Consider the following 19,635-nt stretch of genomic DNA (forward strand, 5'->3'; position numbering starts at 1 on the left):
CAACAATGCCTTGATACGTTTCTCTTGACATATCGCAACACCCCCCACGCAACAACAAATGAAGCACCAGCTATGTTGTTCATCGGACACAAGCTACGTTCGCGACTGGATACCCTGAGACCCAGTGTTGGTGGAGCAGTGCACCAATCACAGGATGCTCAACAGTGACACCGTCAACAGCACTCGAAGGACAGGCAGTTTGGAGTTGGAGAGCCAGTCCTCGTGCGTGATTATAGGAAGGGGGAGGATAAGTGGACACAAGGTGTAGTGATGGAGAAGACTGGACCAGTGTCGCACAAGGTGAAGGTGGGAACACAAGGGGTATGGAAACGCCATGTGGACCAGCTCTTCACTCGTCCTGAGTCAGGGCCTGAGGCAATGCCACAAGAGACTACATTGAACATTCCTGTGAATCCTCTGTTGTTAGTATCTCAGAGTGATAGTGGCACCACACTTAATCATAGTACACCTCAGCACAAAGAGGATACTGATCAAGTTCCAGAGTCCACCACACCACCAAAGACACACCCTAAAACACCACAAACCACTGAAACGATACACACGGAACATACACAGGTAACAGGGACTGTTAGACGCTATCCTGTGAGGATAACGAAACCACCAGTACATTACCATGATGAGTGAACATATTGCAAATGTTGCTAGTGAACAATGTTTGTTTGAGTACTGAAACCTGGAAGTGCTATACAAAAGTAACATAATTCTCTCGTTTTTCTTTAATGTTGATAAAATGAAAAGAAAAGAAAGAAATGTACCTCTTAAGTTATGTATGGGTAAAGTAATCTTTTAAATTGTGTTACAGGAAAATGCTTTGTGTTTATTGACAACATATCTTAGTGGGCAGGAGATGTTATGTAAGAACCTAAAGGTTATTCTGTTTTCTACCAATAGATGGCACTAAGCAACTAGTGATGTGTGTGGTTGTATAGTTATGGGACTGAATAAAAGGAGTCAGTTGGAAGAACTGAGTGAATCAGCAACATGTGTGTCTGCGTAGCTCTGTATGTAGTGTAAAAGTGTTTGCATATTGACCTGTCCATTGTTCCTGAATATTTTTTTTCTTTTAGCTGCAATTAATTTGAAAGTATTTTCCCTTTTTTTTTCTTTTCTTTTTTTTAGCTCTAAAGCCTTGTACTTGATGACCTAACATTTGCAGCTCACAGCACTTACAGGTTTGTTTTCTGTTTTATATTTAACTCTTTCCTTGCTCACTTAAAGCTGCCAGGGTTACATTTGAAAGAAAATGCTAATATTGATTTACACATCATAAGTAAGTAACCCATTCATTCAACAGAGATTATAGCATTCCTTCCTTCCAAGATTTAGAAGTAGTAACCGTGTAGTTTACAGCAACTGCTCCCACCAGCGCAGACCCTGTAATATTTTAACACACCCCTGATTTCAGTTTGAATCCTGGTGTCCCTTCTCTGTTAATGGACATGAGCAGCCATCAGCAGTACACAGTGAAGTGACTAAATTTATCTATGTCAACACCACTGGACTTTTCAGCAACTCACAAACAGAATGTATTAATACTAAGAATGACTGTTAATTTTTTGTACATTATCTTTTGTCCTGACATCTCCTGTTACCAGCATCATCCGTGAAATGGTTGAAAAAAAAGGGTGTGTCCTCCTGGGAGAATTGATGCGCTGAACTGTTTTACTGCTCATTTCATGAATAAAAAAACAGGTTAATGTATGAGAAAATGCTGAGTATTTCTGACCTTGGGTGTTCCTTTAAAGAGCAGTGTGGTCCTACGATACTTGGTGAAACAAAGATTTAAAGAGCATGAAATCAATAGATTCAGTGAGCCAGTGTCATCATGCAGGCAAATCCCGCATTTAGCAAGGCCAGACCCTCTTTTGATGAGTAGAATATAAAACAGCCACTGTGTCAAATGAATAAGACTCTCCATGTCACCTTCTCATTTGCTGTACTTGCATACTACTTTATTAACAACTGGGTTAGTGTCAACAGTGCCCTCTCGGAATCCAGATTAATAAGTACAGGCGCCCCACAGGGCTGCGTCAGCTCCCCCATCCTCTTCAAATTGTACACAAATGATTGTGTAACATCACACTCAGGGAACTTTATTATCAAGTTCTCTGATGACATAGCTATCGTCAGCTTGCTGCATGCTGACAATAGCCCACTGAACTATTTCTTAGACATAGAGGAATTTGTGTGACCAAAATCATCTTGTGTTGAATGTGGGGAAGATGGAGGAGATAATATTTGATCCAAAGACTGTTGGGTGACCACAGGCCAGTTGTCATTAAAAACCAAACACATCAGCCAGGTGGGTTCATACAGGTATCTAGGGTTCTACATTGACAATACACTCAGCTAAAAGGTACATGTTGGAAGTCTCTGCTCCAAATTCCAACAGTGTCTTTACTTCCTACACAGACTCAGGGTCTATGGAGTGGAGCAGAGGATCGTGTTGCTGTTCTGTCGGGCTGCACTGGAAAGTATCATCAGATACAGCATTGCAGCCTGGTACGGCAACCTGACTATGCATTTGAGGTCACAGATTGCAAACTGCCGTGAAGATCATGTGGTCAAGAACCATCCTTCCCTCCAGATGCTTTATGAGCAGTCTGTCACCAGACAGGCACAGAAAATTGTGTCTGACCCGACTCACATTTTACACCACGAGTTCCAGCTACTGCCCTCCAGCAGGAGATTCAGGGTCCCCCAAACTAGGCTAAACCGCTATAAAAACTCATTCCTGCCAACATCCATCAAACTGCTCAACAACCAACAATAACTGTCTATGCAATAAGCTACATGGTGCAATATTTCATTTCTGTGTAATAGGACGTGTACATCTTTCTCATGTATTTTATACATCGTATGTATACTTTTTTCCATATTCGCTTGTGTGAAGTTGCTGCTTTTTTTGCACCTGTGTTTTATTCTGTCACTTGTAAACTGCAGCTGGACAGAGTTCAGGAAATAATTTCCCCCACAGGGACAATAAAAGTATATTTTATCTTATCTTATCTTATCTTATCTTATCTTATCTTATCTTACAATTAAATTTTAACCCAATTGTCATCAAAGATCATAGTCTGGAACACAGACAATTGTGCACAGCTCCATCATTGATGCTATGGACTTATTTCTCCAGATCCAGCTTTCATGTTTGATGCATTTCACTAAAATCAATAGAGACATTGGAAATCACTACAACATCCTGACAGAGTGTGATACAAACCCAAGTGGTCACAAATAACATAGATGTTGGCCAATTACATCTTTTTTGCCTCACAAGTCTCATCAAGGTGATGGCAGCTGATTACATAGTTAGCCATTAATAACCTCCTATCTCCCATAGTCCACCAGCTCCTATCACTCTCTCCTAATCAGCAAAGAGCACTAGTCAAGGCATTTGTTTCTTCTGGGATAGATTACTATAATTTCAGACTAGTGTTGCCCCAATAAGTTTCTCATCTATCTCAGACTCTCCAGTTGGTCCAAGATGGTGTTCAGAAATGTATATTGACACAATTTCTTCCATATTAGTTTCTCTGCTCCGGCTCCAAGTCAAATCCAGACTAGCATTCAAGTCCTTTGTCTAAAATGCTGGAAGCTAGTCTACTTGTGGCTCATAGATTCTCAAAAAGTGAAATGGTTGATCTAGTCTCGTTCTGGCACACGGATGTTTCACTCATAGAACTCTTTAGCTGACTAAAGGGGGGACATAGGTTAGTTTTGATGTTGATGTTTCCTGAAAGCTGTAAATCAGCTGATCAGTGTGTTTACTCTCATCTCGAAACTGATCATCATTTAGATCAACGGTAATATATAATAATACGATGTAATAATCAAAAGGAATATTTTATTGTAAAACATAGATATGATATATATAACATGCCAATATAGGCCTATTTCTTCTATTACAATTCGTATGTAAATATTTCCTTTTTATTAAATCAAACCATAATCAGAAAGCTGTTGGATTCATAATTCACAGTTATAACCTGTTTTTCATATCAAGTACATTAAGAGATAAACTGCAATATTCACAAATACAACAAATACAATTCAAAATTCATCAAGAATTACCACTTCTTTCTACACCTAATATGCATATCAGACTCTTTTTACTGATTGATTTACTGATGGATTAAGACAACATAGAGGGCAACAATGTTAATGATGATGAGGGGTCAAATACACAGTTGCAAACTTTATCCAGGAAGTGGAAAGAGGCAAAGCAGAATGACATCTGAAGGGCTCTGGTTCCAACACTAGCTCCTCTTCTCTCTTTTGACCCTCTTTAAATTCCACAAGGGCTGAGCCCGTTGTTGTACTCATCACTTAGATTGTCTCGTGGATCTGCCTGCCTGTTTGTGAAGTGATCTTTGTGTTTGTTTGTGATGTGTCTGTCTCTTTCTGTTTGATTGTCTCTTTGTTTTCTGCCTAGGACTGTCGTAGGAGACAGGTAAGAAGCCTCAGTGTAAAAGAAGGTGATCTTCCAAAGAGGAGAAAGTGAGGGGAGTAAAACACTGATTCCAGTAGCGTCCCTTTGAACCTTTTTACTTGACGAATCCTCTCTCAATGATATGGGATGGTATGAGAACCTCGTATGCCACTCAGTTCCTTCAAATTCTAAAAGTTGTGGGAAGTTGTCCATTCCCCTTCCCATGTCATTGTGGATTTTACATGAAAAGCCAAACTGAATGATGAAGTTTCTCTGCAACAGTCTGCCTCTGTGCTTTTATTCAGAAAGGCCTGTGCAAATTGAGGGAAATGGTTCATTAGAACCAGGATGTACACAAATACATGCTTACAGCCTCCTGGGTGGAATAAATCAATATTCGCCATCTGATCTCATTTCTCTCTGTGGCTTTTTCCTTATGATACAATCATATTTTTTGTAACAAAATGCTCAATGTTGACAAGTGGCAAGGGCTAGAATAAACTGTCCCTGATGAGGTTCATTGTTCTTGTCGCTCTAAAATGAACTGTCTGATGCAGCTCTTGAAAAATTGTGGAATGGAAAACTTGTTGCATGATCAGTTGATATTTCTCTGTTCTTCTGTGGAGGTCAACGCATCCCTCGGCTTAAAGGTGGTGGGGATACAAGAGAACTCTGCCAATGACTGTATCTTTCTCCTTGGCCTCTCTGAGTTCTACAGGGGAGATATGAGAACACAAGGGACTGGGTTCATGGTGCTTGGACCCACACTCTAGGTTTCTCTCTTCCACAGCGTCTGTAAGTCACAGTGGCATTGATGGTGTCAGGGTGAATCTCCTTTATACATGAATCCATAAAACTGTTGATATGCCATCTGCATCTGCATTGAACTTGCAGGGCCAGTGGCTTGAAGGTAAAATTCAAATCAGCCAGCTCTGCTACCCAAGGCTGATTAGTAGCATTGATTGCAGTGAGCAAATATGGTCGGCGGTTGTGGCTGGTGTACACAACAAAGGATAGCACATGATATCCATTTCATAGCCAGGAATTCTAACGTGCCTGAGTACATATGCTAGTTTTTCTCAGCTGGTATCAGAGTCGTTGAGCTATGAGCGATGACAGCTGTCTTTCCACCTTTAGGTGATACAGGACAGCTCTAGGGGAGGATTTTGACTGCATGTTTTCTACATCCCCTTATTGTTGTGATTGGTGGAGGATTGAGTGTGTGTGTGTGTGTGTGTGTGTGTGTGTGTGTGTGTTTGTGTGTGTTTGTGTGTGTGTGTGTGAGCCTGACAGGCCAGAGGAGAGGAAGACATATAAAGGGGCATTGCAACTCTGAAGAAACCATTTATGTATGGTCTGTAATATGAGATAAAGCCCAAGAGCTGATGCAGTTCTCCTACAGGTCTCCATTTGAAGCCTGGACAGGAACCAGGTTCTTAATATCCATTGTGTAGCCTTCGCCACTGACCAGTTTTCCATGGAACCTGACATTTCTTTTGAGTTTGAACTTGTGGAGGCTGAGCTTAACACAACACTGCTTGAGATTGCCATCAAGGTATGCTGTTCCTTAGATCGTACAAGCGTTCCTCCATGCTCCCTCCATACCCTTGCTTGCAGATTTATCGTGGGACCTAGGGTCTGGAATGTCTCTTTAACCCACAGGCAATATGATCAGACTCTCCACAGTGGAAACAGTGATCTCCTCAGTTTTCTTGCTGACATGCTATGCAATTTGAGGTGTCTGCACCATCTCTGGCCTCAGTCTTGGCAGTGGCTGGTAGGCTGTTGGCTGAGAGGTAAGTGGGCTGTGTTGGTACATGGTGGTGGTTGACATCACTGCCAGAAACACATGCCTTATCTTGTAGATACCAGCCTTCAGTTGTTCCAAAATTAGATGAGTACACTGACCTTGGATTTAATTGTCTCTGGCTGAGACTGTGACACTTAAGCTGTCTCTGGTGCAGGGCTTTTCAAAATCTGGACTTTCTTCCATTTCCACTTCTCTAAGAGCAGACTTCAAACTTTTCCTCTTTAATCAAGCTTAGTGTTAGGTCCACCTCAGGCAGACTTAAGTTCAGACCAATAACTTTCCTTCTTCCCTGGAGTGTCTGTGCTTTCTTCCCTCGCAGATTTCTTGACAGCAGTTGCATTACTAGTATTAGTACAAGTGTATGCTAGTGCTAATGCTATGCTAATGCTAGTGATATACACGGTTGAAACTAAAGTAAACACAACATCCCCGCCAGATGACAAGGAGTAACATTTTCTTACTGGCTCTGGCTCCTGGCAACACAAAGCTGTATCAGCTAAAAGCTGTATGTTCGCAGCACAGCAAACAGAGCTAATTGTCTGATTATAAACCCATGAAACCATGTGGACTCCTCGTTGCCAAACTGGCTGAATTTGATCCAACTTCTGCAGTGTTCACATGAAGGCTGGAGGCTGCTCATCACTTTAAGTCTGTTTTTATTTTTTTTTTGCCTTTCAAGTTCTAAGCAATAGATGCCTTGAGCTCACTTTGATCTTTTTTCACCACAGCATCTTTGTGACTCCAGAATGCAAAAAAGTCAACCCAACTACATGCAACGGCAACGCTATTTGAAAACGTCCATTTACAAACTCTTAATTGGATCTTCTGGTATAATCCACATCTTCTTTATCCAGCCATATGTGCAGTTATCAGCAAACATTATTGCTTCCATGAACAAGACAACAAGTCAGTTCAGTTGAATGTGCCACGTGATTGCGCTGAGTGCTGCCATGAATGACAGTTTGTAATACATCGTGAAATAGGTTTGCAATATGACTGGAGATCTTAAATGGCTAAAAAGGTATTTTTGATTTTAGTTTGCTGATTAGGCAAGGCAAGGCAAGGCAATTTTATTTGTAGAGCCCGTTTTCACGAACAGTTTGTCTCAAAGGGCTTTACATGGCATCATAACAACATCCTCTGCTCTTAGACCCTCACATCGACTGAGGAAAAACTCCATAGAAAACCCTTTTAACAGGGAAAAATCTGAGAAACCTCAGGGTGAGCAACAGAGGAGGGATCCCTCACCCAGGACGGACAGACGTGTAGTAGATGTTGTTACAGAGAAGACAACAGTTTACAATACAAAATGTGGGTAACATGGAAATGTTTCATTATACTGTTGATGTGAAATCATTCTCAGGGGCCCCAGTGCAGGCTAATGACTGTATGTTGTGGTGTGTGTATTCTGTGTATGTGAGCTGTGGGATACATTGAATTTCCCAGAGGGTATAAATAAAGTATCTATCTATCTATCTATCTATCTATCTATCTATCTATCTATCTATCTATCTATCTATCTATCTATCTATCTATCTATCAATCCATCTATCTATCTGCTATTATAACTGCCCTTATTGGTCACAGTATGAAAACAGCTACAAACTTAGTTAAAATCACAGTAATAGTACCATCTATTGGTTTCCGGAAGTAAGCCTGATGTAAAAAAAGAACATACATGAAAATTACACAGTGTTCACTTCCCATGATGCACAGCAACATTGGACTGTTGCACTCTTGTATCGCCTAGTAGACGCAGGATGTGTTTGCACCATCAGTGCACACATTAATCTGCTCCTTCAGACATAATATAAATATTAAGATAAGATAATATAAAACATTATTCATCCCTAACGGGGGATTTTTTTTTTGTAATTATTAGGTATGGGTATGAGGATCCTTCCATCTTTGCTAGGGTGCAAACATGAATGTGAAGGGGCTGAAAGTTCATCTTGGTGGTATACACTCACCATGTGTTGTCTAGTTTTCATAAACACTACTGCTGTTTTTCGAAAGAAAATGTCAAATATCGGCTTGCTTTTTCAAGTACATAGGTAATAGGGTGCCATATGTCATTTATACAAGTCATTTGAAACAGGTCTATTCCTAAGGTGGCTATGTTATAGGACATACTCTCTGAAATCAACTCTATCTCCCATTCCTCCCTCCCATTGTTTTTACAACAGAATTGTTAGAATTCTACTAAAAAATGGGTATCTATTATTTTACGTAACTGTAGCTGACAATATTTTTTTTAACAGCCTCAGAGTAAAACAGTTAAAAACCCTGCATATCTCGTAAAACATTTATGAAGTACTGATGAAGACAGCATCTGCAACATGTTCTTGACTGGGTGGAAGTGTCTTGAAGAGGAAACATGTCTTTCACTTGCACCTGTTACAGAGAGCACTACAGTTAAATGGAGTAAGAGAAAGAACTCATATAGAGGTGTTTGGAGGTCTTGTTTTGGCTCTTTATATTGAATATTGTACTGCTATCTAAGTGGAGTTTGATCAGTTATCCCATTCTCTTAATATTGTTTGAATTCAATTGATATTTCATTTTTTTTCTTTTGAAATATCAATAAAGTTGATTTGGCAAATTTGTCTGTAGATTTTTTTAATGAAAGGATTTTTTACTTTCCATATGGTTTTACTGTAATAATGTGATATTAATGTTAAATATCCATCCATCCATTTTTCTTCCATTTATCCTGTTAAGGGTCACGGGGGGGCTGGAGCCTATCCCAGCAGCATTCGGGCGTGGGGCGGGGTACTCCATGGACAGGTCGCCAGTCCATTACAGGGCCAACACATATAGACAGACAAGCATTCACACTCACAGTCACTTTAGAGTATCCAATTGGCCTCTTGCATGTCTTTGGACAGTGGGAGGAAGCCAGAGTACCCAGAGAGAACCCACACAGGCACAGGGAGAACATGCAGACTCCACACAGAAAGACCCCGTACCCGGGCTCGAACCCAGAACATTCTTGCTGCGAGGAGACAGTGCTAACCACTGCACTATACGTTTTTTAAGCTTATATGTATGTGGCACATTTTAACTTGTGGATTATAAACATCTCTGATCTGTTATCTACTCTAAACTAATCAAATCTATTCTGCCATTTTTGATGGTCTCTTGAAAGAAAGCTGGGTCATTTTCCCGGTATTTTCCCTAATTAATCAAAATACATAGAAAACTTGAGGCCATCAGGGCAGCTCTTGATGTGTATGAAAATTAATAATCAAAAATGATCCACTTCATCAACCTCTGTTATCAGTGAATGAGATTGTGTCACTTGTATTTTCAGGAAAAGTCGTTAAAATCCGAACTGAGGTCAGTCTTGTAAGCTTTTTAAAAGTTTCCCAATGTTTCATAGACTCAACCTTGACGTTAACACTTCATGGTATTGTCTGTGATTTGAACAATAGGGACCATGATATCTAGTGATAAAGGCATCAATGCATTGGTGGCTGCTGCGTTGGCAGTTACAAGGGCTAAAAACATTCTCTATTCAAATAAAGGGCGAAAAAAATTGCAAATACAGTGATATATTCAGTCAGGTTAGTGGTGCTGTTTCAGATTCTTGTGTTTAAGCATTTTAAATAAAAGCTATTCCTCTTCATGGAGAATGCCTGTCTATTAAGACACTCTATTGCGCTTATGTGGAGTGTGATTTGAAATGTAGAGCATACATTCAACACAGAATGAATCACAATCTGCAACTGATATGGCACCATTATTATGTCAATTTCTCTCATTGATGACTGCCTCTCTCCCATTCCTAGGAAAACCCTGATTGGTGCAGAGCAGTGAGCAGTGTAGACCCCTGACCTTCCTGCAGTGCAGCACCATGGGATCATCCACACTGGGAAAGGCAGCTTCTCTTAATGCCCTTTTAGATGAATGCATTCAAGCATTTGGTGAGTGGTTCACATGAATTAATTGCAACCAAGGCTGGATTACCTACACTGTAGCAGAGAAAGACTGGACCGGACATAGACATTGGACACAAAGGTCACAGGATTACTGTGTGTTATTAGATAAAAGTGACTTTATTTGGTGATATATGCATGTCAGAAATTTGTGTCACATTAGAAAAAGCTGATTAATTGTCTGACTAAAACTTGATTTTGATTCTGACTAAAATCATGGCATTTGAAACAACAGCAGAAACAATATACAGTATTTCAGAACAAAAAAGACAATCTTCATGCTGTCGCACTTCAAGAAGTTGAGTATTTTTGTGTGATCGAACTTGTTTTGGTATGTGATGAAAAATAAATCTGACTGCACTACCAACTTCAGATGTACACTAGCTGTAAAAGGTAATACTGTCACCTAGTGTTCAACAGGCGGCCATACTTCGGTGAATGAATCACCTCTTCCTCATTCATGTGTACGGAAAAAAAGAGTTGTCCAATTAAATGGCCTAATCAAGCTGTAATTGTAGTTCGAACAAACTGTGCATGTAAACTTACTCATTCTGTCTCAATGCTTTTAGGTCTTCTGTAAAAAAAATACTCATATTAGCTCAGTAGTTTTCTAAAACAGCTAGTCTAAGTAGCAAATAAATATGGCATCTGCTCGGGTCTATTTTCAGTGCTGGATGACTACACATTTGTTTTTCTAGTGAGTGCTGCAGCGGAATGAAGTGTGTCTGCTGTGTAGCTATGATAAAACTAGTGATGTGTTTGGGACTACAATGGAGTTCTATGGCACTGAAGATCTAAAGATATATTAGGTATAATATGGCCCTTTTCCACTGCTTACGGGTGATTTCATTGATTGGCACCTGGTGCCTGGTACCATTCTTATATACATACACATATATATATATATATATATATATATATATATATATATATATATATATATATATATATATATATATATATATAGTATATGTCAGAGCAAAAGAAGAATGTGCCTTACATTTCTGTCATTAATCAGAGATGACAGGATTCATAGGGAGCTAGATGGAGCAACAGGGAACTAGAAAGTTTTCCAAGAGGTCTCTCCTCTCATGACTTAAAAGCGATCATAGGTCTATGAAAGACCACAACGGCTTGAGTGGGTCAAATAGGAAGAACAGGAGGTGGTTTGACCAAATGGACAGCATTTACGGCCATAGGCCTGCTAACAGCAGGAGAGGGGGCAGCTTCCACTCAGCTTTTTTTTTTTTTTTAGTCCCTTATGGAGGGTGGTAAGTTGTTTTGTTTTGTTTTTATTTCGCGCTGTTAAGTCGGTATAACAAACGTTACATCCGAAAACAAACAAAGTAGAGTCGAACCGAACCAAGCTGGTACCAGTCAGAAAAGGGCCAGTACAGTTTTTGTTATGGGATCGGTTCATTGTAGGTTTGGGAGGATGAATTTTTGAAAATAATAAAATGCATAATATTATCAAATTTCTCCTCTTCACAGATGACAATGGAGAGCTACAGGCAAACCTCCTTCCTCGCAGCCTGCTGCTGATGCATCGCTGGTATGTGACGTCCTCAGAACTGGCAGGGAAACTTCTAATGATATATCCCTGATGATTGACATTACAGACTGTTTGATGAAATTCAACAAGCTGTACATCAACACACCGCATAGTGACACCTGAGATCAATTTGCTCTGACGAGTCCCTCATAGCAATTGTAGCGCTGGTGCTTTGTTTTCATTCAGTGACTGTCTATCCTTCACCTTTCCTCTACTCTGCCTGACTGATCCTTTCCTGGATCAGTGTACTCAGAGAGATCCTTTAGGTGCTCAGTCGAGTTGTCAGACATCAAACATTTGTTAGGTTTGTACAGCACCTCATTTGGAGGATATATTTAGAGTAATCGCTCAGACAAGTGACCTTTCTGAAAACAGTTGTGACAATGATCTTATCCAGTAATGTGTCAGCTTTATGGTGGACCCTGTAAAGGTTCAGAAGAAAACACATTTTTATAGGAAGAGATCAGTTTAGTCAGTGTAAAAATAGGGTTAGAAACTGCTGCTACCTGCAAGCATGTGTCAAGGTATTTTTGTGGCCCCCAGGAACCAGTGTCTACCCCACCCACCCCAGTCTGATGACATGTGGGCCTCCTTAGGGGATTTTCTGTTCTGTCCAACCTTTATAGATTATATCTACAAATGGTGCATCATAGATTTGAAGGGAGCTTTCTTCTGTGGGGGTCTCCCTTCCAGCTGAGTTACTTCCACTGGTAGCAAAACAAGTAAGACTGCATAGAAGGTTATAAGAAATGCTCCTGTGTCTCCATCCATCCATTCCATCTATTTTCTTCGCTTATTCCTGTTAAGGGTTGTGGGGGGGCTGGAGCCTATCCCAGCAGCTGTGAGGCGACAGTGCTAACCACTGCACCACCGTGCCACCACTCTTGTGTCTCACTTGATGTATTACCTCAGTAAACATTTTCCTAATTAATTCATAGTTTTAATCACTAGCATGAAGTTCTGCTCAAGTCCCCGTCTGTCCATCAGTCTCTTCCCTTTTCTCTCCGCCTTTATCTCTTCCCCTCTTTCCTCTTTTATATCTGTCTCTTTCCATTATCTGTCTTTGTCTCTGCCCCACTCTCCTGCTCTCTTTCCCCAACCAGTCAAAGCAGAACGGCATTCCCATTGAGCCTGGCTCTGCTCGACATTCCAGTCCAAATACGGTTATGTACAGCTGGTTGCAAAAAGTCAAGCAACTGGTATGAGATGAGCTTACCGAAATGCAGGAAGACAAAAAATGAATAAATAGCTAAGAGCTACATTGCACAACCCGGAGATATACTGACGGAGGGAAGGTCAGTATATCACACGGGACCTAAGGATACGGTGAGAAATTGTAGAGCCTAATCACTCTGGGAATGAATTGTTTTTTAATCTTTTGGTTTAGCAGTTCTGGGAGAGTAGCCTTCCACTGACCAAACTCTACTACTTAGCAATGATGTCACGTAGAAAATGCCACTCATTTTTTACAATGGTCAGTAATTTGTTCTGAGTCCTTCTCACAGCCACTGACTCCAGATTGTCCTCTTTGAGACTGACCACAGAGCCTTCCCACCAAACTCGCTTGTCCAGCCTCAGAGTGCCCTTCGTCTTCACATTGCTTCCCCAGCACAATACCTGGCAAAAAAATACCTTGAGAGTGGGTTGTGATTAGCATTCATATAACGTAATACCTAACTTACATTTGTCTTTTCTATGCTTTACAATGAATTATTTAATTTAAAATGGCATTGAAATGATCTTTATTATTATGGGTTTTCTTTATTATTACAGTTACCTAAAGTAAGCTTTCTGTCATATACAAAAATTGGTGTATGGGTGGGTAGATTTCTTTCATAATTTATATAGTATCTTTGTGTTTGTGATGTTAAGTTTCCATAAGTGTCGTCATCGTAACTGTTGCCTTTGTCAATGATAACAATGAAATGAAAATATACACATAGATACAGAGGGAAAAACAGGGAAGAGGAAGATTTTCTCTTGATAAACATTTGCCAAAGAACCATTGTTAAAGTCCAGAATAAAAATGATGTCCCAAAGTTTGCATAGATTTTCTGTGGGTGCTTTAATATCCTCCCACAGTCCAGAAGGAGGGATCATTTAGATTGCCTGTGCCAAACTTCCGCATTCTTTCAAAATAATAGATTGCATGAAGTATTGTGTCTTAGAATCTAGCTACATGTCAACCTAGTATAGATATACAGTAGCAGCACATTCAATCATGTGTCATTCGGAGAATATAATGCAGTTTGTCAGCCACAGGCAGCAGTAAATTAAACTGTCAACTGTAGTGAATTATTTCTTCGCTGTGCTGATTTTTCTACGTCAGAATGTACACTACATGAAAATGATAAATCATACATTACAGTGCATTGGTGTGTCAAATCACTGAAAAAAGTCCTTAACCAAATTCTACGTACCGTGACTGCAAAGGTGACAACTGCCAAGGAACCAGACTCAAGATTTGTTATTTCATGAGGTAAGAGATGCTGTACATTCCTTTACATCAGCACACAGCTACTGATATAAAGCCTGCTTCAGTTCATACAAATGTCACACCATCACCTCTGACTTCTTAAGGATGACCATTGTCATTTGTCGTTTTTTAATTAACCCTGAGTCGTGCTTGTATACGTTGCATGCTACGATCGGACATAAGATCACAAAGCTCAATTTCTGGATTAGTTTAGAACGCTGTGAGCTACATCTGAATGCACTGTTTTGTCATACTGCAGTTTTGCTGCCCAAAAGTACATGTCAATAAATTTTGTTTACTTGGACCCTCATGTTCCACGAATAATCTGAATAACATCAGAATCAAAAGACCTCATGTAAACATCCTCTGTTGGAAGCGACTGACTGAATCTGGTAGTTAATTATTAATTAGATAATTGTTCATTAAAATTAATTTACAGTAAGAGCTAAGATTATTGATGTTCATAAGGCTCATAACAGGCAGTTATTTGTTCAAAGTGTTTTAAAAGATGGACAAAGCTGAACTCCAGTGAACCATCAAGAAAAAACATCTTTTCTGAATAAATTCTTTTGGCATAGAGAAGCATGTGATTATCATATCATTGTTGTCCATTGTAAGCAGTAAGTTGAAATTTCATCACAACGATTTCATTTGGATTTAAGAGCTTTTGTTCATGTAAACGCTGTTAAACTGTGTGTGCAGGTACTGGATAGTGACATTCCCTGCAGAGTTCAACCTGGACTTGGGTCTGATCAGAATAACAGAGGAATTCCGAGACATGGCAGCTAAACTCGGCTTTGAGGAGCATTTCAAACTCATTGATATTTCCACCATGTAAGTCAAAGAGAGCTGCAGTTACACCATCGATTTAAATGATGAGTCTGTTTAGATTCTTAACAGTGAGCTGTGGGATTAAAAGCTGATAAAATTCTTGAAGTGACATCACCTGATTCAACTAAACACCACAACTTTCAAAATGAAAGAGATCTGGGTAACCATGACAGGAGGAAACCAGACCTCTGCATCGCATCTTTATGTTGATTGCTTCCCTACGGGTCCTCAACTTCACAGCCCCAACATTCACCTTATGTCCTGGATAACACAGCTGGCTGGAGGCTGGTGAAGGGGTGGGTGAATGTGAAAGAAGAGGAAAATAATTGTCATTTTTAAAAAAAGAGAGTGACAAAAGGATTACAAACTTTGACAAAGACAATTATTAGATTAGAACGTAAAAGGTGTGATCTGCATGATTAAGCTTTCAGTTAAAATATATACACTCACTAAGGCTCGCGCAGGTGGGTGAGAGGTTAGAGTGTGTGTCGCATACGCAGTTGACCCTGGTTCAAATCCATTGGAGGTCCTTTGCTGCATGTCACACACCCCTCTTCGTTTCTTGTCTGTCTACTGTCAAAATCAAGGTGTCTGTGCCCAAAAAAAGTCTTTAAAAATATGTATATATACACACACTGAATGTCTGGTATTAGTAAGGCACTATTACACTATTGAAAAAGTAAAATATACAATGTTCACCAGCAGATGCTTGAGCACCACCTTGACATGCCAGCAATTTTTACATTCCACCACATCCCACCAGTTTCTAAAGTTTAAAGTTCTAAATTGTTCTTCTAGTCCATCATATGACTGGATGCGTAAATTGACCCAGCGCAAGAAGCAGGCTAAGAAAGGGAAGGCCTCGCTGCTGTTTGACCACTTGGAGCCAATGGAGTTGGCTGAACATCTCACCTTTCTTGAGTTCAAGTCCATCAGGAGAATATCGGTAGGTCTACTGTCCACCTCTCTTTGTCTCTCCCTCAAAATAGCATAAAATATGCTTGCATACGGACTTAAACAGCGTAAGCTTCTTTAGTTTAATAACCTATCAAAATATTGCCAGATACTAAGGCATAGAAGCAAAACAAACACAAGATAAATTTTTGAATTTTCTTTTTAGATACACACGACAGTTTTAATGGTTGATGAGGGCAAATATTTGGGTGTGAACCAATGTGGAACAACAATTAGTGATTTAGCATTTTTGCTGCCATCACAATTACAGAAATAAATATTGAACTTAATGAGGTTTAGGTCATTTTTTATAATATTAATAACAATTTAATGTTATTAGTACAAAGCTGTTTGTATAGTCTAATAAATCAATGAATTATCTAAAATAAATCTGTAGATATGAAGTGCAACTTTTTAAAGATACCGTTATTAAAAAATACATTTTAGTGGTTATGTGATCAACGATTTACATACAGTACATGGTCTATAAATACCAAGTGGTATTTTGCAGAAATGTGGAACATTACACTAAATATAGAAGTTGCACATCTCTTAACTATTAAAGTCACACATGGGTGGAATGAAAGGAAAACTGTCCCTGTCCTAATATGCAACTGCAAACATATTATGTCTTTTGTTTTAACAAATATATATATTTTAGAACAAATTGCCAAATCACAACAAAAGCCATCTCAAGGCATTTTACACAAAGAGCAGGTCTAGAACCTTAGTCTTTAACTCAGATGGAATAGATCAAATGGGACCTTAAAAGTACCAGCACCATTAGGAGGCCCCCAACACCTCTACGCATACCATAGCGTGTGGCTGTGTAGAGTGAGAGGGAGCTGAGACCTGGTAATGTTACATTTTTTTACATGGAGCAGACCAATGCAGCTCTGTGGTGTAATTATCTTTTTCCTGCATTCACTAGGTGGTGGAAGAGAACACTCATTTACTATATTTGATGTTGCTGTACATCATGCAAAGATAAAGTATAATAGTGATGTAAATTATGTAACTAAGTGGCACTTGAATTTGAAAGAACGGAACTGAATATGTGGAGTCTGGTTACTACAATTTCCTGTTCAAAGGCCAAATATCAAATATCAACTATAGCCACCTCATCACAGTAGCACTGTTAAACCAAATTCACAGTCCTCACAGTTTGACATCTCCAAGTTTTTAAGCTTAGCATTTACTGTTCAGCAAGTTACAAATCCTTGCAGTAGGGTTTTAGTCACAGAAAAGTAATTTGAATCCAGATTATCAAAAGTATGCTCAGTTGTTTGATTCTTTTGAAATATATAACACTTGAATGTGTATGTGACCAACTGTATTTAGTCACATTGTAAAATAAGCGAGTGCATGTAATCTGTCCTGGAATGCTACAAGTACACATTCAGAACTTTTATTGTAGAAAGCCAGAACAGAAAGACTACACCTTTATTGGCTACAGTTAAGAGAATTTAGTGTTGGCTAAATTGTACACAATGTGTATTCTGTGGTATTGTTTTATAAATCACTCAACTTATGATTCCAGGTTAGCCTACAAGTTTTTACTTAAAACTTCATTATCAACCTCTGGAAATGAATTGATTGAAAGCTGATGAAAATGTTTCTGAAGGACTCTTGGGAGTCTGTGCTGCTGCTGCATGAACTGGGATATGAAGCTAGCTGGCCTCTGGGGCGCTGGCTTATTGCTACCCTGGCCAGTGGAGAGAAAGTCAGAGTGTGTTTCAGGGTGTTAACTGAATATGGAAAAACACATACAGTATGTCTGTGTTGACATGTAATTACATGAAAAACTAATTGCAGAATTTTCATTACTGTAATTTTCAACATAATGCTACAGGTTTATTTCTAAAAATCATGTACAAAACCCTTCTGTGTCTTAATGTTCATGTGACAAGTGTGTGACCCTTTAATCTTCCTCTCATTCTTCCATCAGGACAAATTCGTTCTTGTACAAAAACGATCCAAATCATACATTGGTCATTTCATTCATTCAAAGGCAAGGCAAGGCAATTTTATTTGTATGTCCTGTTTTTACCTCTGCCCTTAGACCCTCACATCGACTGAGGAAAAACTCCATAGAAAACCCTTTTAACAGGGGAAAAATTGGAGAACCCTCAGGGTGAGCAACAGAGGAGGGATCCCTCACCCAGGATGGACAGACGTGCAGTAGATGTTGTTACAGACAAGAAAACAGTTTATAACACAGAATGTGGGAAACATGGAAATGTTAATAACAGTTGAAGAAGGAAGCTTCTGGTAGGCAAGGGAGGCAGGGAGAGCGGGCCAGCTTAATGGGGGACTGGATGGCAGACTGGTTCATGGAAGGGGAGCACATGCTGGTTTAACAGCAGGGGAAAAAAGGGGGGTAAGGGGGGCGATGCAGGCGGCGGTTGGTGCAAAGAGATGGAGCTCCAGTGGATCTGTGGAAACACAGAGAGACTGCGAGACACCAAGGCCAAACTACAAAGTGCAACAGGTAATGATAATGACAGTTCCAAAAATGTGCGGAGAGGAGAGGAGAAGAGAGGAGACAAGAGGAGAGGAGAGGACTCCATGTAACCAGATGTGTCTAAGCCTATAGCAGCATAGCTATAAAATGGTTCAGCGCTACCTGAACCAGTCCTAACTAAAAGCTCTGTTATAGAGGAAGGTCTTAAGTCTAGACTTAAATGGAGTTACAGTGTCTGCCTCTCTGACCCATGGAGAGAGCTGGTTCCTCAGTAAAGGAGCCCGGTAACTGAAGGCTCTACCTCCCAGTCTGCTTTTAGAGATACTGGAAGACCTAACTGACTAACTGACTAACAGACCTGCATTCTGGGAGCCGAGTGCTCTGGTAGGACAGTAAGAAATAATTAGTTCTTTCAGATAGGATGGATCTTTATCATTAAGAGGCTTATAAATCAGCAGAAGGATTTTGAAGTCTATTCTAAATTCTACAGGAAGCCAGTGGAGAGAAGCTAAAGTGGGAGAGATGTGTTCTCTCTTCCTAACGCCTGTCAAAACCTTCGCTGCAGCATTCTGGACTAGCTGAAGTCTCTTTAGAGAGTTTTCAGACATCCTGACAGGAGAGAGTTGCAGTAGTCCAGCCTAGAAGTGATAAATGCATGTACCAGTTTCTCAGTATCACTCTGGGAAAAGATATTCCAATTCTATCTAAGTGATACTGTGCAGATGGGAGAAGGCGGTCCTCATCACATGTTTTATGTGGGAGCTGAAGGAAAGGTCCTGGTCAAAAATGACCTTGATGCCATCTAGAGTAGTGATCTGATTAGAGAGTGTGTCCCAGAGGTGTTTAGGTCCAAACACGATGACCTCAGTTTGATTAAAATTCAGTAGCAAGGAGTTTGCAGGTTGGTGAGCCGGCTTCTGTTATCTGGCTCCATTGACATGTAGAGTTGCGTATCATCCGCACAACAGTGAAAATTGTTTGAGTGCTTCCGAATTATGTCACCTAATGGGATCATGTAAAGAACGAAGAGAATTGGTCCTAAAACTGAACCCTGTGGTACACCATATGTAACTCTGCTATATCCCGAATGGTCGTTATTTACATTAACAAATTGAAACCTGTCAGATACGTATGACTTACAGTGAACCATTTTGGGG

At 39.9% G+C, this 19,635-nt stretch overlaps 1 protein-coding gene across 5 annotated transcripts in view; it reads left to right on the forward strand.

Moving 5' to 3' along the window:
* Positions 1-19,635, forward strand: part of rasgrp3 (RAS guanyl releasing protein 3 (calcium and DAG-regulated)) — a 60,085-nt gene that overhangs the window by 21,963 nt on the left and 18,487 nt on the right. For all 5 annotated transcript variants that reach the window (XM_086181273.1, XM_086181270.1, XM_086181274.1 and 2 more), the window contains 5 exons: positions 10,055-10,189; positions 11,693-11,795; positions 14,170-14,232; positions 14,932-15,063; positions 15,859-16,006. In XM_086181273.1, coding sequence (XP_086037399.1) covers positions 10,120-10,189; positions 11,693-11,795; positions 14,170-14,232; positions 14,932-15,063; positions 15,859-16,006 — 516 coding nt within the window. In that variant the 5' untranslated portion in view covers positions 10,055-10,119. The remainder of the gene's footprint in view (positions 1-10,054; positions 10,190-11,692; positions 11,796-14,169; positions 14,233-14,931; positions 15,064-15,858; positions 16,007-19,635) is intronic.

This window comes from Aulostomus chinensis, chromosome 16 (genome assembly GCF_037954235.1).
Source record: "Aulostomus chinensis isolate RoL2024-O1b breed Wild chromosome 16, RoL_Achi_v1.0, whole genome shotgun sequence".
Lineage (NCBI taxonomy): Eukaryota > Metazoa > Chordata > Actinopteri > Syngnathiformes > Aulostomidae > Aulostomus > Aulostomus chinensis.